Source organism: Rhinatrema bivittatum, chromosome 3, assembly GCF_901001135.1.
Source record: "Rhinatrema bivittatum chromosome 3, aRhiBiv1.1, whole genome shotgun sequence".
Taxonomy (NCBI): Eukaryota; Metazoa; Chordata; class Amphibia; order Gymnophiona; family Rhinatrematidae; genus Rhinatrema; species Rhinatrema bivittatum.
This window is the reverse complement of record NC_042617.1, coordinates 392,422,762-392,448,325: the sequence shown is the minus strand read 5'-3', so window position 1 is coordinate 392,448,325 and position 25,564 is coordinate 392,422,762. Positions and strand designations below refer to the sequence as shown.

At 40.7% G+C, this 25,564-nt stretch overlaps 1 protein-coding gene across 1 annotated transcript; it reads left to right on the top strand.

The window, feature by feature from the left end:
* Positions 1-817: 817 nt before the first annotated feature.
* Positions 818-25,238, top strand: SDHAF4 (succinate dehydrogenase complex assembly factor 4). Its single transcript, XM_029595651.1, has 4 exons — positions 818-972; positions 14,712-14,864; positions 22,950-23,039; positions 24,635-25,238. Exons 1-4 carry the CDS (start codon positions 906-908, stop codon positions 24,646-24,648), a joined length of 324 nt encoding a protein of 107 aa, XP_029451511.1. The 5' UTR covers positions 818-905; the 3' UTR covers positions 24,649-25,238.
* The last annotated feature ends 326 nt before the right edge of the window (positions 25,239-25,564 follow it).

Genomic DNA, 25,564 nt, shown 5'->3' with positions numbered 1-25,564 from the left:
GAAGGGAGGGTAAGGTGAGGGGAGGGCAAAGGAAAGTTCCCTCCGAGGCCGCTCCGATTTCGGAGCGGCCTTGGAGGGAACGGGGGGGAGGCAGTGCGGCTCGGCGCGCGCAGGCTATACAAAATCGATAGCCTTGCGCGCGCCGATCCAGGATTTTAGTGGATACGCGCGGCTCCGCGCGTATCTACTAAAATCCAGCGTACTTTTGCTTGAGTCTGATGCGCAAGCAAAAGTAGGCTGATCGCGCTTCTTTTAAAATCTACCCCTTATTCTATGAGGGATTATCGACGTGCATCCAAAACTTGCATCAGCCTGAATGTTTGTTTGTAAAGGATGTTGAATGAATTTTCATATTAAAAAAGGCAGGTTATAAATGCAAATGAATATATAGCTTTCGGTAGTGGGAATAAAAAAATAGTGTGAACATTAAGCACCTATGTATTCACTTTCAGTGTACAATTTTAACACTCATTATTATTTCTATCCCTGCCCGTTAACAAACCTCATACTCTGTCAACCCCTTGAGGTGCTATTGTCTGGATGCTGTTTTTCGAGTTTATTGGTTTTATGTCATGCAACGTTAACCGCTTCCTTCAAAACAAGGGGAATGCTTTAAACTGAAAATCTTCACAACCTCTGCTTATTATTTCCTAGGGGTACTTCGCATGCCCGCCTCCACTCTCATTTTACACGCAGAACATCGCCTCTTACCCCCGCCCCCTCAGCTGCTTGCAGGCTCAGTCTGCCGAGGCTCTCAGCGCTGGCCAATCGGAAGTGCTGAGGCAGCCGGGCCTTTCCCGCGGCGGCCAATGCGGAAACAGTTTACAGCTGACCTTAAGCGGGCGAGCTTTTCGCTTGTCGGAACGGCAGTTGGGCGGGGGAGGAGCAGGGGTTTGCGGCCGATCATGGCGGCCCTGGGCGTGCGCGCACTGCGGCTCGGGGCTTCCTTGGCTCGCTCTCGGAAGGCGTCAGGTCAGTTGTATTATGTATAAAAATAGGACGAGCCGGGAGGAAGAGGAGAGCCTGGGGCCCCGGGTTTGGGACCAGCGCTGAGCAGTCCCCGTTCAGTAACGAGCTGCTTGTAGGCGGGGCCAGTGCGCGTGCTTAGCCTGTGTACGGTTTCCGCTTTTGGGAGAGCAAAACCATCTCGGGCGCTGAAACGAGTGCTGAGCTGTGCGAGGAAATGCTACGGTGCCGCGCATTCCCTGACGTGTTCCCAAGCAGAGGGCAGTTTGTAAAAGGAGGATTTTTCAGCACACCCTCCCCCCCCTTCCCCCTGGCACCACATGACTGGGTCGCTTGTTTGGCTGGCGCTGGTTGACCCTTTCGCACCTTTTGGGCTCTCGCTAAGCTGCCCTGTTTTCTTATACATTTTCTAGTTCAACGTATTTAAATTGTAAACATTTGATTTTCCGCCATTTCCTAAAGGTAGGACCCGGGCGGATCACATAATTGGAATTTAAAGCATTTCCTTTTTTTTTTTCCTAAAAAAAAAAAAAAATTCTATTTCTCCTAGTCTTGGATGTGTGGTGTTCAGCACCGACAAGAGGGCAGAGATTGGGTTCTTGTGGGCTCTTCATGCCGTGGTGAGCACATTCCCATCTAGGCATGGTAAACAAAATGTACTGCTTACACTGGTTTATTTATTTAATAAATGTATAGCCTGGCCAATCCAAAGTACTTGGTGGGTTACAGCCAACATAAAAAACATTAAAACCAAATAAAAAACGCATATAAAAAAACACTAGAAGAGCTATCCCGGGGTGAGATTTACAGCCTGGCACATTAGTTCTGGTAGAGACACATATATTTTTTTTCCTAGTGTTTGATAGAATTTGCTATTTTGATTAACTGTAGGTTTGTGCATAGTAATGATATTGCATCCATTTCTTAATGAGGAGTTCTGCTCCAGATGGAGGCACACTTTTCCAGCATATCATGCACTGCTCCTCCGCTTGCAACATACCCAGCCATTAGGGAGCCTAAAATCAAAAGTAGAGACAGTCCAAGGAGGACAAAGGCCTGGTGTCAGCCTACTGTCTCCATGGCATTAGTGGTGGCGATGAGAATGCTTTCATTAGTGTAGTAGAGTGCTGATGACCGACAAACCTCTCTTAGACCCTAGGAGTTGTAGGATGTAACCTTGCACACAAAGTCCAAAAGCAGCAGACTCCAGAAGAAAGTATGTGTTGCAGATCTCCATCCTAGCAGTGTGAATATGCCTTCATCCTATTGATAAGAGCTATCTAGAGTTGATGGACCTGCCCCCACTCCCGCTCCTGTGATTCTGCTGCTATCAGGAGAGTAAGAGATACTTAATTAGCTTGTTACTGCATAATTTAAACCTACCACTTAATCAACATACCTGAAGCTTCTCCACTTCCTGATTCAATAATCTGAAGAAAGCTACAGGATACCTTCCCTCAGTCACAGATCTCCCTCTCTCTGCTTCCTGCTCCAGCCCTCTCTCCCACCCCCTTCGCAAGCAGCCTGCAGGGAACAGGAGGGGAGGGGAGTGAGGCTGGACCAGAAAAGAAGCATGCTGCTCTCTAGGCCCTTTCCCCTCCCATTATTTATTTATTATTTGTGAATTCTGTTATATGCTATTTATTCTGTTGAATTGGTACCGGGGTTGTATTATGCATATGTATAAGGGTTTTATTTGTTACTGGTGTCTCTAATATTCAAATTTACAAATGTTCATTGTATCGCTCCCACACAACGGTTCTGTTGTACTGTAAACCGGTATGATCTGTATGCTTTACAGGAATGTCTGTATATAAGAATTTAAAATAAATACAATAAATTATTCCCCCAACATCTTGAAGGGAACAGGAGGGGAGCAGTGAAGTTGGAGTGGACCAAGAAAGCAATCATACATAGTAATGACGGCAGAAAACAGCCAAATGGTCCATCCGGTCTGCCCCAGCATGTTCTGGTAGTAACTGCCACTCCGTGCAGTTTATCCCCAAGCTTTTTGTGATGGGTAGTAATATTAATAATACCAAGCAACTGTCTGAACCCATAACAAAATTACTGCTACCAACATTTTTACAGGGTAAGCAGCCTTCTTGATGATTCAGACAATGCTGCTTGAATCTGCTTTACTTTTGTACTTGGCCGTTGAAGCAGTCCTGTGCTTTTTCCTTAATGTCTGCATATCTGCACCCTGGACCATAAAAGTCAGGGCCCAGCGTTGGCTGTCATCTGAATCAAATTTCCCCTTTTTTCCCCCCACTGTGGAAGCAGAGAAAGTTTAATCCCTCAAAAGGCTCTTAAATCACAGATGGTTTGATTATAATTCCTGGATGGAGTGAACTCCATTTAGAAGAATTTCATCTTTATACACAGGTTCTTGCACTTGCATATATGGCCAGTCATGTGCCAGCTAAAAAGATCTGGTTGTGTTTAGGAAGTCTGAACTGCTGGTGTTCCACAGGTGCCAGAGAGAGCATTAATTTCAATTCATAAAAGCCTTGGTGAGTGGCATTAGTGCTGACAACGTTCAAACTAGTGCTAATTCAGCCCCTTTTTTTGTCTGTCCCAGTGTAAGTGCTCATATTTTTCTGTGTAATACTCTCAGAATCGTTTATGCTATTTTTACCATACATAAGCTCATATACTCAGATAAGGATTTTCTCAAGAAAGTATTGGTTGCACTATTACAATTCAAAAGAAATATTTCTGGTCCAGCCTTACTCCTCTCTTCTCCTGTTCCCTACAGGCTGCTTGTGAAGGGGGTGGAAGAGAGGGCTGGAGCAGGAAGCAGAGAGAGGGAGATCTGTGACTGAGGGAAGGTATCCTGTAGCTTTCTTCAGATTATTGAATTAGGAAGTGGAGAATAAAGGTTTGTTGATTAAGTGGTAGGTTTAAATTATGCAGTAACAAGCTAATTAAGTATCTATTACTCTCTTGATAGCAGCAGAATCACAGGAGCGGGAATGGGGGCAGGTCCATCAACTCTAGATAGCTCTTATCAATAGGATGAAGGCATATTCACACTGCTAGGATGGAGATCTGCAACACATACTTTCTTCTTGGGTCTGCTGCTTTTGGACTTTGTGTGCAAGGTTACATCCTACAACTCTAAGTTCTGGGGACTGAGAGAGGTCTGGTCATCAGCACTCTACTACACTAATGAAAGCATTCTCATCGCCACCACTACGGCCATGGGGCTGCTGCTTTTGGACTGAGCATCTGTTTTGGACTGAGCATTTGCTTTCCTAACCTGCACACTGGCATCTCCTGGCACCCGATGCAAAGTGCTACAGATATGCACAATTAATCCCCAGCGCGTCCTTTTTAGCGTGACAGCTCATTATAATACGTCATTGGGCACCTAGGAGAGATGTTTGTGTGCATTAGGAAAACGGGCGCTCAATACGAGCAACCGTTTAACCACACATCATATTGCATTGGCCTGTAAGTTTGTAACTTATGTTTTGATAAAGAGCTGATTTTATTTTTGCTAAATTTTGTACTTGTATTTAGTTTAAATATTCTTTAACACTGTAAAAAATTTTCAGTACAAAATTTAGTTTGCTTGGTGAAAGATGTGAATTTTTATGCAAAATTAGCAAATTTGCAGCATAATTGCTGAAGACTTTTGAAAAATCTGCCACAGAATGTAATGCTTGCTGCAGAATTTTGAAAAACTTGCCACAGGAACCCAGAGGTTCTGGCCATAGTACAGGATGTGTCCTGCACTTTCAGTTGTTGGCGCCATTCTTACCTTTCCCTTCCAACAGTCTGGCTGCAGGGCTGGGGTTTGGGCTTTCTCAGTGGGAGATGACTCACCAAAGTGGAAGTCTCCCACTGATTGCAGGAGACTTGGCAGATTTGCAAATATTTCATTTTTCTTCCATTTTGCTATGGATTAAGCTCCTCCTTTGGACCACTTTGTGGGTTGCATTGTTAATGTGTGCAAGCTGTCATACCAATAAAGTTTTTTAAATCCAAGAGATGTTTTTGTGGTTTCAAGCCAATCCTTTATTTAGTTTAAAATGTGTAAGGATTATTTTCCTATTTTGTATATTAAGCAATCGGACAAAGGTATGTAGATGTGTACAATTCCCTTCTGTCTACCTGCCCTCATAGATGTTCCAGAAAATGCCATAAATTTCTGGGCTTCAGGATCACTAGAAGGTAATGGCATTAACAAGGTAAAATGAGACTAGTTGAAATCGGGATATGATGTGGAACAGAAACTGGGCATCTAGCTAGGTGTTTAGATCAGGCTTTCCAATAAACTAACATTCCCCTGCTGCCTGAAACTGAGAGTCTGGGGCCAGTTGGCATCTTGGATCCATGCTGGGTGCCCAGATCCTAGGCTGTAATATGGATTAGGGAAGGTGCTGGGACTGATTTGAGTTCCAATTTTCATCCATTACTGATGCTAATTTAAACTCAGTTTAAAGGTAATCATTTTACTAGTCTGGTTTTGGGACATTTAATCTCTATTTTGATCCAAATTTTCATGGAAATTGCCCATCTTGTCCAGCTGGCTCCTGTATCTATCTGTGGACTTCCCAGTTTTCAGAGTGATAAAACTACCCAAGGTCTAGGAACAAATGTAAACAGTACATGCATGTTTCAAATCCAAAATTACATTTTTTATAATATAAAATTTTCATTTAATAAATACACAAATATTCTTGCATAGATAATAGCATCAAGATACAAAAGAGAAAAAGACAGAAATACAATATCTTGAAACAACAGCCAGTTTATTACTGGGAAGTGTCCAATACAGAACTCCAAATTAAATTCTAATGAAATCCTCTGGCCCAAATCTGCATGTGGTATTCTTAAACAGACCCAGCAGCAGCAATACCTTTTTAACTGTTATGCTCCAAGCTTAGTGGCTCTTTTTCCTTCTTTGCTGATGTGTGTGTGCTGATAATGAAAGAAGGTTTTCTTTTGCTTTGCTGTGCATAAGTGATGGAGTGTTGGGAAGCCGTTACACTGGTAATGCCCTGATAGACTGCCACTCTGAAAGCATATTGCAGGGTGGAGCATTCCCCCTGCTTTTCCCTTTGCCGCTTCATAATTGCACACTGTCCAGCAAACTGCTGAACTTTACTGACTATTCAGTTCTCAGCTCAGATTTTTTTGTCTTCCTTTTATATTGTTGGGGAAGACTGTAAACAATTAAGTTCTTTGATTTTCAATAATCTGTTCTAATAGTAATTGACCCTTTGCTTTGGGGATATTTTCCATTTGTCAGTTCTGCACCTTGTTTTGAGTCTAAGAACTGTAGGATGTGAGCAGTTATTTATTTTATTTATTTATTTATTTAGCATTTGTTTATATACCGAGGTACAGCTGACATAGCCTTCACTCCGGTTTACATTATAACAAACCAGTTACATTTAAATTCATAACGGTGTAACAGAGAAATGAATCAGAACATTAACTTAATAAAGACAATAAATATATTGAACAATACATTGAACAATAGATATGAGTGTAAGCAGCACTTGAAGTTGACGGTTGATACCGTTAATGAGAAGAAAAGGTTTCTGCGAGATAGGACGAAAGACAGAAGGAGGGGATTGCTGACATAAAAAGAACGTGAAGGTGGATATGAAAAAGATTTATGTTCTGTTGTCATTGGGTGAGCAGCCATTGTAAGACTGTGAGAGTAGCCAGTCTTTAAGATCTTTTTTAAAAGATTTAAAGTTTTCTTGCGAATTGAGGTGTTGAGGTAGTGAGTTCCATAATTTTGGGCCTACGATAGAGATGGCTCTATTTCTAGTGGAGGATAATTTGGCTTGAGGTAATGAAGGGACATCCAGCTGAACTTTATATGTAGATCTTGTTGTACGTGAAGATTTATGTAGGTGTATAATATTGTCCAAGGCAGAGTAGTCAGCTTTGTGAATTGATTTGTGTAGGATTGTGAGTACTTTGTACTCTATTCTTTTTTTAACTGGTAGCCATTGTAAGTTGTGGAGTACTGGGGATATATGGTCGGCTTTTCTTTTACCAGACAGGACTCTGGCAGCTGCATTTTGGAGTAACTGCAGTGGTCTTAAGGTTGAATTAGGGAGGCCTATCAGAAGGGAGTTGCAGTAGTCCAAACTGGAGAAGATGAGAGCTTGAAGAACGGTTCTGAAATCCTGGGGATGAAGCAGCGGTTTTAGGTGTTTGAGTATTTGAATTTTGTAGAAGCCTTCTCTTGTTCTTGTTGTGATGTGCTTTTTAAAATTTAGCTCATTATCTAGCCAGAAACCCAGGTCTTTAACGTTGTCTTTGAGTTGAATTTGAATGTTGTCAAATTGGAAGGGAGGAGTGGAAGTTATACCAAAGTTTTTTCTTGTAATTAGTATACATTCTGTTTTGCTCATATTTAAGCATAATTTTAGATTGTTCAGCAGATTTTGTATTGCTTTTAGGTGTGAGGCTGCTTTTGACATTGTTTCTTCTAAAGACGAAGTAATGGGAATGAGTAGTTGTATGTCATCAGCATACATGTAGAAAATGATGTTAAGGCTTGTTAAAAGATGGCATAGAGGAAGAAGGTAGATATTAAAGAGAATAGGTGATAAAGCCGACCCTTGAGGAACTCCAGTATCCAGAGGGATGGCCTCAGATGAAAAGTTGTTGTAGGAAACTTTGAAAAATCTGTTTTTAAGGAAAGAGGAAAACCAGTTGAGGGTTTTTCCAGCGAGCCCGATGGATTCCAGGCTAAAAATAAGCCTTTTGTGGTCCACAGTGTCAAAGGCTGCTGACAAATCGAGGAGGATCAGAAGGTGATCTAGTTTGTTATCGAAGCCTCTTAATAAGGTGTCAGAAAGATTGAGTAGAAGGGTTTCTGTACTGAGGTTTTTTCTAAAACCGTGTTGTGTGGGAAATAGAATTTTGTGGTCGTCCAGGTGTTCATTTAGTTGTTTCAGAACCGCCTTTTCTGTCAATTTAGCAAAAAGGGGAAGGTTTGATATTGGGCGGTAGTTGTTTAAATCTTTTGGGTTGAGGTTTTTTTTCTTAAGTAGTGGTGTGATTGTAGCAATTTTTAGTTTAGTAGGAAGCTCGCCCTCAGTAAGAGATTTGTTGATGATTGCTGTTATTGTTGGGGCTAAGGGATGAGCGATTTCCTTTAAAGCTCGGGTTGGGATGGTGTCCATGTCATGGCGTGCAGGGTTTATTTTTTTCAACATTTTCTCTGTTTCCAAGTTGGAGATAGTATTGAATTCAAGCCAGGGACTTATGTTTGATAAAGATTGCTTTTCTATGATTGAAGGGGAGTTGAAGGCATCAGAGATTTTTGAAATTTTGTTCTTAAAGAAGATGGCTAAGTCTTGGCTCAAATTTTTTGTATCAGAGGTAATGGGATTGTTGTTTTCGACGATGAGGTTGTTTACTATGTTGAACAGTGATTTAGATTTGTTGGTAGAGTTATTTATTTTTTTACTGTAGTAATCACGTTTTGTGTTCTGGATGGTTTTTTTGTAGGCAGCTAGATGAGTGCGGTATTTCTGCTGTAATAATGGCTGTTTGTTTTTTTGCCACTCTTTTTCGATTTTCCTGAGAGCCATTTTCATATTTTTAAGAGTGGTGTTATACCAGGGATTTTGCTGTTCTTTTTTGTTCCTTAGACGTTTGATTTTCTCTGGGTTAATGTTGTTAGCAGTTTCTTCAGTAATATGAAACCAGGATTGGATGGCGTTTTTTATGTTAGAGAGGTCGAGATTAGAAAGCTGAAAACCCAGTTCTTGTAGGAGAAGATCAGATTGAAATGGTGGTCGATATTTGAAGAAATTTTGTGTGTCCTTAGTGTAGGTTGGATTGTTGAAATTTATTTGAGTCTTGCATAGTAGAAGATGGTGGTCAGACCATGGAACTGGACTATGGAGAATTGTGGTATTGGAGAAGTAGTTATTAGTGAAGATTAGGTCTAATGTATGACCTGCTTTGTGAGTGGGGTCATGCACTTGAAGGAAGCAGTTTAAGCTTGAAAGCATGTCAATGAGGGTTTGGCAATTTATAGATCTTGGGATGACATCTATATGAAGGTTGAAGTCACCAAGAATGATTGTAGGTTTTTTCAAATTAATGTAGGTAATAAGGAACTCGAGCAGCGGAGAGATGTTACTATCGAGAAGCTTAGGTGGGCAATAGACAAGGCAGATTTGTAGATTTGGTGAGTCGAAGAGTGCAACTTCGAATTGTTTTGGGAGGTTATGTGGGATCATTTTCATTGAGAAATGTTTTTTGATAAGTAGAAGAAGGCCGCCTCCTCTTCGGTAATTGCGAGGGATTGAGAAAGTGTCATAGGCATTGTTGTCAAGTTGGTTCAAAATGACTTGATCGGTGTTTTTGAACCAGGATTCTGTTATGGCGATGAAGTCAGGGTTTTTTTCTTGTAGTATGTCAGATATTAACATGAATTTTTTGGTTAATGATTGTGCATTAATGAGAAGAAAGGTGAGGCAAAGTAAGTTTTTGCTATTTTTCATAAGTGGGATGTTAATTAGGTGCTTGTGACAGTTGTGGTGTTGAAGGTTAGGTGGTTTCTCCATCTTACGAGTGTTTGTGCTAGATGTTGAGCGAAATCGGAGTTGAATGCTGGATGTTGATTGAGGATGACTGATGTCAGGTAGAGAAGTGCTGGATGTTGATTGAGGATGACTGATGTCAGGTAGAGGAGTGCTGGATGTTGATTGAGGAAGATTGATGTCAGGAAGAGGAGTGCTGGATGTTGAATGAGGATGACTGATGTCAGGTAGAGGAGTGCTGGATGTTGAATGAGGATGACTGATGTCAGGTAGAGGAGTGCTGGATGTTGAATGAGGATGACTGATGTCAGGTAGAGGAGTGCTGGATGTTGATTGAGGTTGATTGCGGTCTGGATGAGGAGTGCTGGATAAAGTTTTAGTTTCTGTGTTGCAGTGTTGAATCAGATGAAGAGTGCTGGATGCAGTGCGAAGAGTTTTTCCGTTTCTCTCCTCAGTAAATTCTTTATTAATTTGGCCTTCAGTTCCTTCCCGCAACAAATTCTCAGGACTTCCTTTCAATGATATTCAACTTTGGGTATGCTCTGCGGTACCTTTGAGAAGGAGATGGGAGGTGGGAGCGCCTGCAGGACAGTGAATTTAAAAGACTCTCTCAGGCTGTTAATTGGCTGTCTTTTGTTGGTGGGCGGGTCTCCGAGCGGTTGACTGGCGGTGGTTGGACTCGCCGGGGGCAAGGGAATAGGAAAGGACTTACCTCGACGAGTCTGGGCGCCGAACGTGCAGGCCTATCCTCCTCGCGTTCTTAGCAGCGGCGGCAGCAGCAGCAGCGGAGCTCCAGTCATATCCAGCGGATTTCCCAGTCATATCCTTGCTTCAGTTAACAATTTTCTTTTTTTTTTCTTTTTTATTTGTCTATAGCATATATAGGAAGCCCATTCTTGATTACTATGATGGTTATACCTAGACCTTCCTTCGTCTGTCACCAAGCCGCTCCAACTTTTGCAGAATGTGTCAGCTCGCCTGGTCTACCAAGCGTGATCATAGATCTTCTGTTCTGGCAGATCTCCATTGGCTCCCCGTTCAGTCGAGGATCAATTATAAAATCGCTAGCCTAATCCAAGATTTTTACTATTCCTTGGATTGCTGCCATGTTGAAGCCTTATTGCCTTGCAGGAGCTTTAAGATCATCTCTAAAGCTCCATTAGATGTCTCATCGCTGTATCAAGTACGACTTACTGATTCCATAACTGTGCTTTTTCTGTTGCAGCATCATATTACTGGAATCATTTACCCAAAGAAATATGCTTAACTCAGTGTTCCAAGCTATTTAGAAAACAATTAAAAACCTATTATCCATGCATTTTCCTAAACACCAATAACCTTTCTTGACATTAATTTTATTTGAAGCTGTTTATCTTTTATCTGAATTAATGAGAATTTTAATGTTTGTTTTTACTATATTGTTTTAATTGTATTTGCATTATTTTATTTTTTTTATCAGGCTGCTAAATGCTTGATTTTAAGTATTTGTGTTCATTTCGGTATGTTCCTTTGTGAGCTGCTTAGGGTCTTTTACAAAAGTGGCTTAGAAATAAAGAATAACATAATATGTAAATTAATAAATGAAAACTTTTTAAACATTAGGGCTCAATATCCTTTTGTTTTATTTAGTTTAGTTAGGTTCTAGACAAAATCAGAGCTTTTGTTCAGGCTCCTGCTTACAGGTTGTGAGGGAAGCAAAATAGAAATCTCAAATTAAATCACTTCACTAATTCAGCAATAGCAGGAACAGGGATCTATAAATACTAAAAGTACAAGAGGTTTTATGTAGAACTAATGGAGATTATGTTTGGGATGCATGCATTCACATAGACATGGATTCCCTGGCATTTACTGAAAATTTGGTATGGATAGGACATTAGACACAAAAATTATTAAAGTGCACAGACAAACAGATGGAGACATTGTGATCTCATAAACTTTATTTTCTTTGGAAAATAGGCTAACTAATGTTCCCTGTAAGTACAATGCCTGCCACTCCAAAGTGAAAGGCTACTCTCCATAACCAAGTTACCGAAGATCACATCAACAAAAATAATTTTAAACTTGTCAGGTTAGATTGCATTAAAAGTTCAGGTAGAAAGAAATAATTTAATTACAGATTTTGTTCCATTTGGGGTGGGAAAATCCTTTGTAAATATTCTAGTATTAAGTTGGGTAAATGAATCATAGTACCTAAATGTAATCTGCTTTGAAGTGTTGAAAAGTGGAATATAAAGCAAATAAAAGAAAAATTCCTTATTCTCATCTGCTATGTTGATAGGGAACCATTTTGAGCTCAGGTGCTATAAAAGTTCTAAACATTTAATAATTAAGTTAGTGGATTACTAGTATCAGGAAATCCATTTTATTTACCATATTCCTAGCCTGCTGATGGTAACATTGTTATGCTCAGTGAGGTACAATGGAACATATAATACATACATAATATAAGAATCAATTAACAAATGGGCAGATTCAGTATGGTGCGCTCGGCCGAGCGCACCTTTAGCCCCGGTTTGGCCGTGCGTTTTCGACGTGCTATTTTTACCCCTTATACAGTAAGGGGTAATAGTGCGTCGAAAACGTGCGGCCAACACCCACCCCCCCCCCCCCCCCCCCGAACTAATATTGCCCGCAACATGCAAATGCATGTTGATGAGCCTATTAGTTATTCCCGCGCCGCACATTTTACTTTCAGAAATTAATGCCGGCCCAAAGGCAGAAGTTAATTTCGGCCGGCATAGGGAAAGTGTGCAGAAAAAACTGCTTTTCTGTACACCCTCCGACTTAATATCATAGTGATATTAAGTCGGAGGCCCCAAAATAAAAAAAAGTTAAAAATTTAAAAAAAAGTTAAAATCTGCCCGCGGGTTGGAAGACGGACGCTCAATTTAGCCGGCGTCTGTTTTCCGAACCCGTGGCTGTCAGCGGGTTCGAAAACAGACGCCGGTAAAATTGAGCGTCGGCTGTCAAACCCACTGACAGTTGCCGCTTCTGGGCGCGCGTCGGGAGAGCAGGCGCTTGCCTCGGCGCTCCGGCTCTCCCGCAGTTTTTACTGTATCGGCCCAAAAATAATTATTGTATACATAATACAAGATGTTCAGGAATAAGCCTCAATAAACAAATTCCAGTTTCTTCCTAAAAATCTTAAAATCAATGAGAAGCCAAAGCTCATTGGGCAGTGCATTCCACAGCCCTGGGCCAATAATGGACAAGGCCTGGATACAGGTCAATTGTAAAATGGCCTCTTTAACCCCTGTGATAGCCAATAAATGTAAATGTCCAGAACATAAAAGCTCTTCTAGGTGTATAGACACTAACTAAATTACTTAAATACAAGGGGGTTGTAGCCAATTGGGACTTACATTAATTTTTAAGGGCTTTAAATTTAATTTTTGCTAAACTGGCAGCCAATGGAGTTCTTTTAACAAAGGGGGTAATATGAGCAGTTTTAGGGGCTTTAAAGATCAGTTGCGCAGCTGAATTCTGCAAAAGTTGGAGGGAGCGCAATTGATACTGGGGCAGGTCCCAAAGCAGGGAATTGCAGTAAAAATAAATGCCTGGACAAGTATATGGAAATCAGAGACTCCCAAGAATGGCCGAAGGTGGTGGAGCATTCTAAGTTTATAATATTCAGTAGTAAGGACCATACGCCAATGATGTGAAAAAGTTAAATTGGAGTCAAAATGAAAACATATTGTTCTCTCTGTTAAAAGCAAATTGTACAAGACCTATACAGGCTCGTGGCCAAACAAACCAGAGAGCTCTGGTTTTAAAGACAGAAAAAAATAAGGCATTCCTAGCTGTCCAATCAGTAACAGTGGATATACAGTTCCTAATTAAGGCAAAAGTGGCAGAAACATCATTCTATACCAGAAAATACAATATCATCCGTAAAACATCTAAAAACTATATTGAGCAATTCTAAAAGAGCCTATAAAGGGGTTAAAAAGAGCAGAAGAAAGAGTTGACCCCTGAGGTGCTCCAGCAGTTATTAGAAACTGAGAAGAGCCAGAATGACCAATTTTTACTTGATGCGACCTGGAATTTAAAAAGGATTCAAACCAACAATAAACATTGCTGAGCCTTGTTAATAATAAGACATGGTTAACAGAATCAAAAACAGCAGTAATGTGTAGGTAAAATAGCAATTACTCCTGACCCAGCATCTAATGTTTGCAGAAGGTAGTCATTAATAGAAACTAATAGAGTTTCTGTGCTGTGATTTGCTCTGAAGCCGCCTTGATTGTTATGCAGGCCTTTGATCACAAAGAAACTCATTCAGTTGTTTAAAAACTGCTTTTTCGAGAAGCTTCCCCAATGTTGAGAGATTTGAAATTGGCCTATAACTTTCAGCCAAGTTGAGGAGAGCGAATTCTTTTAAGATCCAGCTGAATTACTGATTTTTTTTTTAATACCGGTAACTAAGGAACCTACACCCTCGGCTAGGGAAATATTAACTAATTTAACCAAATGGGGAAGTAAATCATCCTTGAACTGAGTAAGCACCCAAGATGGACACAGGTCAAGATTGCAATGGGATCTTCTAATCTGGGAAAGCAACTTCAACCTTACTAAAGGAAACATAATCAAAAGTTATCCCATTTCAATATACCAGTGGCAGTCTTTAGTGCTGGAGTCATCATAGTTGGATTGAAACTCTACTTCTATGCCCTAATACGCAACATCTCGTCTTTCTCATAGATTGTAATCCCTCCTTGGGGTAGGGATTTGCTGCAGTATTATGCCTTTTAAAATCTTTTTATTTGTATTTCACTTCTCTTCTACAGCACTGCATACATGATGGAGCTTTATTAAAAGCAATAAGAGTTTATAGATTGTGTCATGTAGTTATGAAAATTCACAAATTTAGATTGTCTTGTTTTTAAGGAGTAATCAATATAGTTATGTTTAATATTTTAACAAGTGTTGTTTTTATTTGTTTATCTTTTTGGATTTATATCTTGCTTTATTGAACCCAATGGGAACACAGAAATCAGCTTACAAACAGATTAATAAAATACAGTATCAATACGATTCATATAACTATATACATTTCATAATCAAGAAAATAATACATATTAAAAAAATACAATTCATAGAAAATTCTGATAACCAACTTAATCCTACTTTTAGTCTCACTAGGGATGGATTCAGTTATTGTACAATAAATATACAAAAACAAAATACTAATATAATTAATTATTTTTATAGTGTGTGGTGGACTGTATAGCGCTGGGAGAGAGGTTAGTTCTAGTTCAGAAGAAAAATTGAAACCTGATAAGCAGCCTCTTAAGAAACCTAAGACACCTCAAGGACGTTTCGATGAAGTGGAGCAGCCGAGTACAGAGACGGACCCTCTGCAGAGTAAGTTGTTTCAAGAGGAATGTTGTGTGCTATTAAATAAGTATTGCTGCAGTTACAGTATGACAGAGCAAAGACAGTTAAAAAAAACCTATGGTGACCTCAAAATGTTCACACTGATCTAAACAAAAGTTTGTCATTTTTGTATGGCTGACAGATATGGGATCTTTAATTTTACATTTAGTTACTTAAACCAGACACATCACAATTTGCAGCATGTACCGCTGTGCTATTGCCTTCATATTTGTGGACTGGGAATAGAATCGTCATATGTTCCATAGTCTGCTATGATGGCCACAATCACCCGTTGAAGATTCTTTCTTCTTTCTATGGGTATTAAGTTTCCAAGTATCCCATGATTCGTATGAATATGGGTTAGAATTGCCCATAAGTAATGCAGAAAATCAAAGCCAGGGACCTGTGTTGGATCTATCACGAGATGTTTGTGTTTGACTTAGGAGAATTCCATTTGGTTTTCCAAGCTTCTTCATATTGGAAGGGAGATTATGAAAGAATGGAGAAGCTGGTTATAAAGAAATTAAAAAGATGCAACAGAAGGATTTCAAGGTGTGCATGAGGCATGGGATAATTTTAAAAATCAACAAAAAAGTGTAGGGATTGTGTGTGTGTGTGTGTGTACCTTTCCTAAGATCAGTCCATTAGCATTCAGTGTTCAATTAAAAAATCTTTCAATTTCAGCAAAAGACACCTCAAAGTTTCATGAACAGAGTAGTAATATACAATGTTTAATCCCCGAATATGGACAGTGTTCTCCCATGAGGCTGTGTCAGGAGGGACAAAATACTATGAAAAAGCAAAAATGCATTACAGGACAAATCAAGGCTATACAGACTATTATATAGAAAGGCTATGCAAAATAAAACAAAACATACATGATAGGATCTTGATCTATGCAATGTTTTGCGTTCCTGAAATCAACATACACCTAATCATTATTTGACGCAGATATCTTTCCTTGATACTCTATTTCGTGAAACTGACTGAAAAGTTTTGTAGACTGTCAACTTTGCTCCTCATGATTAGAATTTATTGTGCAGGAGCGACAGATGGCCACTAATGATTTGTTTAGGGGATACCCATCTTGCAGTATAAAGTTTGCTTTTAAGCATGATTTATTGTTCAATAATCTGCCCTTGCTCCAGACAGAATCGCCTCTGTTTTGCCATATTCTGGCTATGTGGGCAAATTGTGCCGTCGTGAAATGCTATTGGCCAATATTAGCCTCCCATGCTGTTTTCAGTAATTTGCCTAGGTTTGCTTTTCATTGGGGATATTTTAGTATCTTCAGTGATGCACCCTTTTATTGTCCAGTTCTCCATTCGTGCCCCATGTGGCTGCTGTCAAACCTGCCCATTCTTGCTTTCTTTAACTGAATTTGCCCACTCTTTCCCATTACAGGTACAAGCTTAATTATTATATCAATTGTTGTTCTTCAGAGGTTATTTATATCATTTTTTCATGCTCTGTTATGGGGGGGGGGGGTTACCACCCAGATGAAAACAAGAATAATTGAACATTGCAGCTGTATTTGACAGTCTCGTTTGGAGGTCATCTTGGTGGCACACAGGTTGGAGGTGCATCATGAGGTCACCGACTTCAGATTTATCATGCCGTCACACAAGCAGGCAATTTTTCCAATCTTTTTATCCAGTATAAACAATATTTGACCTATAAGCTACATTCTTTGCATCCAGCTGGCATAAATTAAGAGATTGAATGGGCAGGGTTTCTCTAACCATTTCATTTTTTTTTGTACTGTCTTGCCTGTGTTACTCAGTGTCCCTTTAACTTTTGTCCTGTCCCTTTAACTCTAGGTCCTTTGCCATTGCTTTGTTCAGTATTGGTAGATCGATTCAGTGCCTTCCCAATTATTCTACACATTTTGGACTGATCTGCCTTCGTCATCTGCGTGCTCCTTATTTGTATTTTATTTTTCAACTTTTGCTTTTTATTTCCAGTATAGTGTACTGTTGTTTGCTATCAATATTTAAAGCTTGACCTTATTGAAAATGACCTCATCCTTATCAAATCAAGATCATTTTTAATAGTGTGGGTGCAAGGACAGTTCTTCATTTTCCCTGCAAGTTTTAGCCCAGTCAGTGAATTTTTTGCTGAAGTTACTGTGACCACCAGACAAAATGAACAGATTGGATCACAGCTATAATGCTTTCAGTCCTGGTTGAAACACTGAAAAGGAGGCAATGTCATTCGTGAGACCTCATCTGGAGTAGTATGTCCAGTTCTGGAGGTCATGACCTTTGAAAGGATACAGACAGAGTGGAGGCAGTCCAAAATGATGCAGAGTCTTTACTATCCACCCTATGAAACTGGACTTATGGAGGGGTCCCCAAACATTTTAAATGAAAGCTGCATGCAACATTTCAAATCACTGAAGTGAGGGCAGTCCCTCTTGGAGTTTCGATGGAGTGGCGGGGAGTTCTCCTTGGAGTCTGGCCCTTTTTGTGATTTCACATAGAAACATAGAAATGACGGCAGAAAAAGACCAGTCGGCCCATCCAGTCTGCCCAGCAAGCTCCCACACTTATTTTCCCATTCTTATCTGTTTCACCAACCACCAAGTTCAGAGCCCTTGTTGGTAACTGTTTGATTCAAATTTCCTGCCATCCCCTGCCATTGATGAAGAGAGTAATGTTGGAGTTGCATCAAAAGTGAGCATAAGTCTTAATCGTTAAGGGTAGTAACCGCTGCGTCAAGCAAGTTACCCCAATGCTTGTTTACCCAGACTGCACACATCAGTGCCTTGTTGGATGTTGTGTGAATGTAAATCCTCTTTTCCACATTTCTCCTTGCTGTTGAAGCAGAGAGCGATGTTGGAGTTGCATTAACCATGCGAAGGCTTATTGAGTAAGGGTAATAATCACCAGGTAGTAGCCTCCATTCCAGCAAGCCACCCCCATGGATCTTCTCTTCATTCCCTTCCTCTTGCCTTTATGGATCCACAGTGTTTATCCCATGCCCCTTTGAAATCCTTCACAGTTTTAGTCTTCACCACTTCCTCCCAAAGGGCATTCCAGGCATCCACCACCCTCTCCGTGAAGAAATACTTCCTGACATTGGTTGTGAGTCTTCCTCCCTGGAGTTTCAAATCATGACCCCTAGTTCTATTGATTTTTTTTTTTCCAACAGAAAAGGTTTGTTGTTGACCATGGATCATTAAAACCTTTCAAGTATCTGAAAATCTGTATTATATCACCCCTGCTCCTCCTCTCCTCCAGGGTATACATATTTAGGTTCTTAAATCTCTCCTCATAAGTCATTTCATGAAGACATCCACCTTTTTGGTCGCCCTTCTCTGGACTGCCTCCATCCTGCCTCTGTCCCTTTGGAAGTACGGTCTCCAGAACTGAACACAGTACTCCAGGTAAAGCCTCACCAAGGCACTATACAGGGGAATCATAACTTCCTTTCTCTTACTAGATATTCCTCTCTCTATGCAGCCCAGCATTTTTCTGGCTTTAGCTATCGCCTTGTCACATTGTTTTGCCAATTTTAGATCGTTAGACACTATCACCCCAAGGTCTTTCTCCTGCTCCATGTACATCAGCCCTTCACCCCCCATCAAATAAATTCTTTCGGATTTCCACACCCCATATGCATGACTCTGCACTTCTTGGCATTGAATCTCAGCTGCCATATCTTCGACCACTCTTCCAGCTTCTTTAAATCCCGACTCATTCTCTCCACTCCTTCCAGCGTGTCCACTCTGTTGCAGATCTTAGTATCATCCGCGGAAAGACAAACCTTACCTTCTATCCCATCTGCAATGTTGCTCACAAAGATATTGAACAGGACCGGTCCTAACACCGATCCTTACGGCACTCCGCTTAACACTGCTCTCTCTTCAGAGTAAGTTCCATTTACCATCACACATTGTCTTCTGTCCGTCAACCAGTTTGCAATCTAGGCCACCACCTCGGCACTCCCTCCTAAGCTTCTCATTTTATTCACAAGCCTCCTGTGCGGGACCGTATCAAAAGCTTTGAAATCCAAGTAGATGACAGCGAGCGCTCTTCCTCGATCTAATTCCCTAGTCACCCAATCAAAAAAGTCAATCAGATTTGTCTGACAGGACCTTCCCCTGGTGAATCCATGCTGCCTCTGGTCCAGCAGTTCTTCTGACTGTAGATAGTTCACTATTCTTTCCTTCAGCAGCGACTCCATTACTTTTCCCACCACCGAGGTGAGGCTAACCGACCTGTAGTTTCCAGCCTCCTCTCTGCTCCCACTCTTGTGAAGCGGGACTACCACCGTTCTTCTCCAATCACTCGGCACCACTCCCATTTCTAGGGATCTATTGAACAGGTCACTCAGTGGACCCGCCAGCATATCTCTGAGCTCCCTTAATATCCTGGGATGAACCTCATCAGGCCCCATGGCTTTGTCCACTTTTAATTTTCCTAGCTCTTCCCATACATTCTCTTCTGTAAATGGCGTTACATCTACTCCACTCCCCTCCAGTTTCTTGTTAACCAGCGAAGGTCCTTCTTCAGGGTCCTTTTTAGTGAACACCGAGCTGAAGTATTTGTTTAATATTTCTGCCATTTCTTCGTCTCTCTCCACACATTGATCCTTTTCACCTTTCAGTTTCACTATACCACTTTAAACTTTTCTCCTTTCCCTGATGTATCTGAAAAATATTTTGTCACCTCGCTTTACCTCTTTGGCAATCCTTTCTTCTGCTTGACTTTTTGCCGTCTTGATTACTTTCTTTGTCTCCCTCAGTTCCACCAGATATTCTTCCTTGTGCTCCTCCCTTTGGGATCCTTTATATTTCTTAAAATCTGTTCTTTTAACTTTTATTTTGTCAGCTACCTTCTTTGAGAACCAGATAGGTTTCATTTTTCTCTTGCTTTTCTTTACTTTTCTAACATATAGATTAGTTGCCTTGGTAATTGCTCCTTTTAGTTTGGTCCATTGTTGTTCCACATCTCTCTCGTTCTCCCAGCCTTCTAGTTCTTCCTGCAGGTACTTCCCCATTTCATCAAAGTCCGTGTTTTTGAACTGCAAAATTCAGGTCTTCGTGCTTCTTCTCCGTATCCTGTTTGTGATATGAAACCATACCGTTTGATGATCACTGGTGCTGAGGTGGGCACCCACCTGGACACCCAGAGACATTATCTCCATTAATGAGCATTAAATAGAGTATAGCTCCCTCCCTCGAGGGCTCCATTACCATTTGTTTGAACAGAGCCCCTTGCAGGACATCCACTATCTCTCTACTACTGTTAGATTCTGCAGAAGGGATTCTCCAGTCTACATCCGGCAAATTAAAGTCTCCAACAATCACCACTTCTCCATTCCTTCCCATCATTTTGGATGTCTTCAACCAGATCTCTGTCAAGTTCTTCCATTTGATTTGGAGGCCTGTAAACCACTCCAATAAAAATGGATGCCCCATCATCTTTTTTTTTTAGGTCTGCCCATAGTGCTTCTTCTTTGCCCCATCTTCCTTGGAGCTCAGATACTTGGATATTGTTTCTAAAAATCAATCGCACTACACTTTTTTTTTTTTTTTAAAGGGATTTATACCACATATATTGAATCGAAAAACCAATCCCCTCCTATTTTATTCTATATGAATAAGATCTCAATGTTATCAACCCCGCTGGATTGGTTTTTCGATTGGATATTGTTTCTGACATAAAGAGCCACTCCTCCCCCTTTTCTGTCCTCTCTGTCCTTCCTTAATAGGTTATAGCCCGGTATTGCTGTATCCTTAACGAGAGAGAAGAGAGAAGGCAGGATTCCTGCAGAGGTATGGGCAGATAGGGTGTCAGTAAAAGTATTCCTAGGAATTTGGCAACCCTGCCATGCTCCTGGGAACCTTACCACCTGCCTCCCCCTTCCTCAGCATCTGCATCTGACCCCTGGGAGAATGTGAATGGCAAGATGCTGTTTGTGGCACACTCCTTTTCTACTCTCCACATACCCTCTTACACTCTTGTGCTCTCTTATTCTCTCCCTCTATACCTGAACCCCTCATCTGACATGAGATGCCTGCTGGCGGGGGTTGGGGACTCCCACCAGCAGACTTCTGCACCACAGAATCAGACTTCCTTTTTTACTATTGGAGGTTGGGGACTCTGCCAGCACTGCAGACTTTTCTAACTCACATAAGATTTCCTAATTCTCCTGTCATTGTGCCTGGTTGAAAAAAAATTATAAACATTGCTCCATAGGCCAATTCAGCTGCGTACAAGAAAGTGTTTTGGCCATAAAAATTGCTCTTGGGGCTGGATACAGCCTTTGGGCCTTAGTCTGGAAAACTTGTAGAGGAAAGGCAAGAAAGCGAAATATGAAGAACATTTATACCTTTTGAGGTATTTAAATGTCTAAGTCATATGCTTTTTTCACTGGAAAGGAAGCTCTAGACTCAGGATTAACATTAGGAAATATTTCTTCACAGTGGCCAGAACAATAACAAGAAAGCATGGGATAAGCACAGAGGAACCTTAGATGAGAATATGCAAGGGCAAAGCCTAAAATCAGACAAGCTCTGCTGTATTATATCAGGAACAGGCAGAATTCATGGGCCTCTGTGGTCATTTTTGGTTTCTATTTAGCGTAAAAAAAAAAAAGTAGTAGAAGGAGCAACATTTTATCTAATCTCTGATCTATTCCCAATGTATTTTCTATGGCAAAAGTGTCAAGCTTGCCCCCTCCTGCACTGCCAAAATAATTCTCCAATTTTAGAAAGTCAAAAAATCTAATGCCCACCAGTGACCTAGCTCCACACCAAGTTTAGTTGAGCTAGGTCCAGCCATTTAAAAGTTTTATAAGGAGGGGAAGGGAGACACTCATACTTAGACAGAAACTTTCTCACCATATTCTCACCATATTCAAAAACATCCATCAATTAGCCCCAATTGATCTTCACATCCCCCTCCAATTACACATCTCAACAAGACCGACAAGAGACGCTTACAAAGGATCACTTCAAGTACCCCCAGCCAAAACTACCAGTCACATTACGCTAAGAGACCGGGCCTTCTCCACAGCCGGTCCTACCTTATGGAACTCTATTCCCCCAGATCTTAGAACGGAACCCAGCATCTCAACTTTCAAGAAAAGACTCAAGACCTGGCTGTTCACGCAGGCCTTTCCTAACTCCAACATTATTTAACTCCCATCAATCAACACTCTTCGCTAGTAATATCATTAACAGCCACCTCTTACAATGTTATTATATGTAATTATCTGATCTTTATTTTCCTTCTTACTCCTAGTTTTATATTTCCTTGTTACATGTAACTGCTTTTTCTGCACCATTGTTCAAGTTGTTAAGTTTATTATAATTGCACCCCTGTTTCTTGTGAACCAGCATGATGGGACTATCGTCTTGAATGTTGGTATATAAAAAACTTAAATAAATAAAATAAATAAACTGCAGTACACATACAATCTAAATGAGATTTATAGGCATAATAGTAGAATATCATTCTCCTTTCAATTTCAATCTTTCAGTTCATATATTTATACCATTTTCTCAATGTTGTTTGAATATTTCTTCAGTACTTTACATTCAGTGTGACATTCGGCCTTGTAACCAAAAGAAAGCAGGTTAAACCTGCAACTTCATTCTGGAATTAACTAACAATAGACGGGAGTCACTCGGGGACTGATAGTTGCTAGTTTAACTGGTCTGTTTCCGTTGCCCTGTCCATTAAGATTAATTACTGCATGCAACACTTCAGAACAAAAAGGCATTCACTGACATTTCATCAATTCTGACTTCTTGAGTTCAGTAGTTTCAGATTAATAGTAAAATCATTTGGTTACCCTATATTGGCAGTCTCCCAGGTGTTCATCTTGTCTTTGCCCACAGTACCATCATGGAGTGGGCAGGAAGTAATATTGTGCTGATGATCACTGGCATGCGTTAACAGCCGTTCCAAAACCATTAATGATCCACATTTAAAGAAATGTAGTAACTGGTATTCTAGGGTTACAATAAGTTTCATTTTGCATCTTTGCAGTCATTTTACATGGTATTTTTAATGTGAAATCTGTGCAGAGTGTTTCCTGAATTTCCTGTGTTTTATGCAGGGTTTCCAGATGGCATCAATCCTGTGACCAAGGAGAGAGGTGGGCCCAGAGGCCTTGAACCTACTCGTTATGGAGACTGGGAGAGAAAAGGTCGTTGCATAGATTTTTAATGCAAATACATGCAGGAATGTAAAAGCTCTTTAGTGCAATTATAGCATGGTATTTTAAGTTTAATTTAATTGTTAAAAATATTTACTGCCTTTCCAGAAAGCAGTTCATGATTGAATGTCAATAGATTAAAAACAATAGTAACATAAGTTTTGTTCATAGCTGTTATATTAGTAAACTTTGTTTCTAGATATCTCAGTTTTCAAATAAAATAAGAAAAGGATTAAGAGCCTCCATTTTTGTTGTCCTATTTAATTCCTGAGGAGATATGAGGGATGGACCCAGGAAACAAATCGGAAGCCGATCCAAAGTACTGACAAGCAAGGGAAAACAAGCTGATTGGTAAAAAAAAAAACAGCCTTTATTGGAAAAAGCTTGGCCAGAGTCGGGCTTTTTCCAATAAAGGCTGTTTTTTCACCGACCAGCTTGTTTTCCCTTGTTTGAGGAGATATGAGTGCATAACTAAAAAGGAAGAGCTTTAAAAATGTATTCTTACCATTTTGAATCACAAGTCGAGCCACTGGTATACTGATCCTTCTCAGAAACCCATGTAGATATCACACTGCCCACGTGACTTCGGCTGAAGACTGGACTCTGGGAAGGACATTTTTATAAAGGAATAAAGGGCTGGGTGACCAGATGACTCCATGTCACAGATGACATGCATACACACCCCCCACCCGCTCGCAGCCCCGACTCCTACCTCTTGCGAGCAGCAGCGGCAAATATCAGCAGCTGAGTGGCACCTTGTAGTCTAATTTATTAAAGCATGAGCTTTCAAGGACAGAGTCCATTTCGACAGATGCATGAGAAGTGGAGTCTGTCCTCGAAAGCTTAAGAACATAAGAAAATGCCATACTGGGTCAGACCAAGGGTCCATCAAGCCCAGCATCCTGTTTCCAACAGTGGCCAATCCAGGCCATAAGAACCTGGCAAGTACCCAAAAACTAAGTCTATTCCATGTTACCATTGCTAATGGCTATGCTTTAATACCTTAGTTAGTCTATAAGGTGCCACCCGACTCCTGTCATTTTTGCTGCACCAGACTAGCATGGCTATCCCTTTGAAGATTTTTCACTGGTATTCCTAGAGGATGCAAGGGCGGCTACAAATCAAGATACACACCTTTTATTCAGAAAAGTGTAAAAACATACAGACAAAAATGGAACATGAGCTCCAAAGAAAGTTTCAGAGCCATGAACCAAGTGAGTTAATGTTTTGGGGAATCTAGCTTGTGCTGCTGCTTTAGATTCAGTGCATGAGTCTTAAGGCAGGCAATTTATTTCATTTATATTCTGCTTTTCAGGCACTTTAAAGCGGATTACATTCAGGTACTGTAGGTATTTCCCTGTACCCAGATCGCTCACAATTTAAGGGGCCGATGCAATATCATGTGGGTAAAAATGTGCATCCAAACTGGGCACCCGTTTTTCCAACATGTGCACATCCAGGCACATTAATAGGGAGGTACTAGGAAACATCGGGCACCCAGAATTATGATGACTCTATATGGTTTTGATTGATTTATTGTATTCTAAAATCCTTTTCATCAGATCTTTATTTCCTTTTTTTTTCAGTTTGTGGCAATTAATGGCTTACCCTCCCTCATTGTCCTCGCTGGGCAGGACTCTGTCCAGGAATCCACACCTCACAAGGGAGGATGTGGGTCTCCTTGCCCATCTTTTCCTCCCGGAGATGAATATATTATTCCCTGCAGGCTGCTGCCCTAATAAGGAAGTAAAAAAATGCAGCCTGGAAGGCCCTCCAGGAGGAATTGAATTGCAGGTCCTCCTTTCCCTGAGAGGTGGGGGACCTGTAAAAAGAAGACAGGAGACCTCAGATTCCACAAGAATGAGCGGCTTGTGGAGGTCCAGCTAACTCTTCATCCTCCCTGGGGTTTCTGAATACTTGAAGATTGTGACACATTAGAGTGTCTAAGAATTTGTATGCAATGCATGTGTTTCTTCCCTTCTGCATCAAAAAGTTTTAAATGTTATGGGCCGGGCACTTCAGCAGCAGCATGCCCATATATTCCTTTTCTTGTCTAGTGACCTCTATTATGTTGCCATTTCCTTTTCATTTTGTGCTTTCCTAGATTAGGATGTAAGGAAGGCTAGTGGTACCCACTGCATTGCCCATTGTCTGCTAGTGTTACATTGTGTTTTGCAATCTATATAAATAAAAATGTAAATGTTCGTTTGTTCAAAATCTTAAATCTCCGAAAGTTCTTCACCGATTGCTTTGAAATTTTGACACAACCTTGCATTCGAATACGCGCGTGTTTTTATATACCTAGATTATATAGATGTCACACCTGTGACAGGTAAAAACATGATTTTTGGGAAAAACAGCGCCATCTGTTGGACGTTAAAGCAACACACGCTATCTACAATATAAATGGGCTCTGACCGACGGACCGCAAATGCGCAGTAGAGAGCAGCTCTACCGAGCATGTGCGGACCATAGAGCTTTGCGCTACGTGCTGGGTGTCACAGAGGGGAGGAGAA

Excerpts from the sequence above, each read along its gene's own strand:
- SDHAF4 (XM_029595651.1), top strand. The coding sequence starts at position 906 with ATGGCGGCCCTGGGCGTGCGCGCACTGCGGCTCGGGGCTTCCTTGGCT. Across the intron at positions 973-14,711 it reads TCGCTCTCGGAAGGCGTCAG|TGTGTGGTGGACTGTATAGC; the intron begins GTCAGTTGTATT and ends TTATTTTTATAG. Across the intron at positions 14,865-22,949 it reads AGAGACGGACCCTCTGCAGA|GGTTTCCAGATGGCATCAAT; the intron begins GTAAGTTGTTTC and ends TGTTTTATGCAG.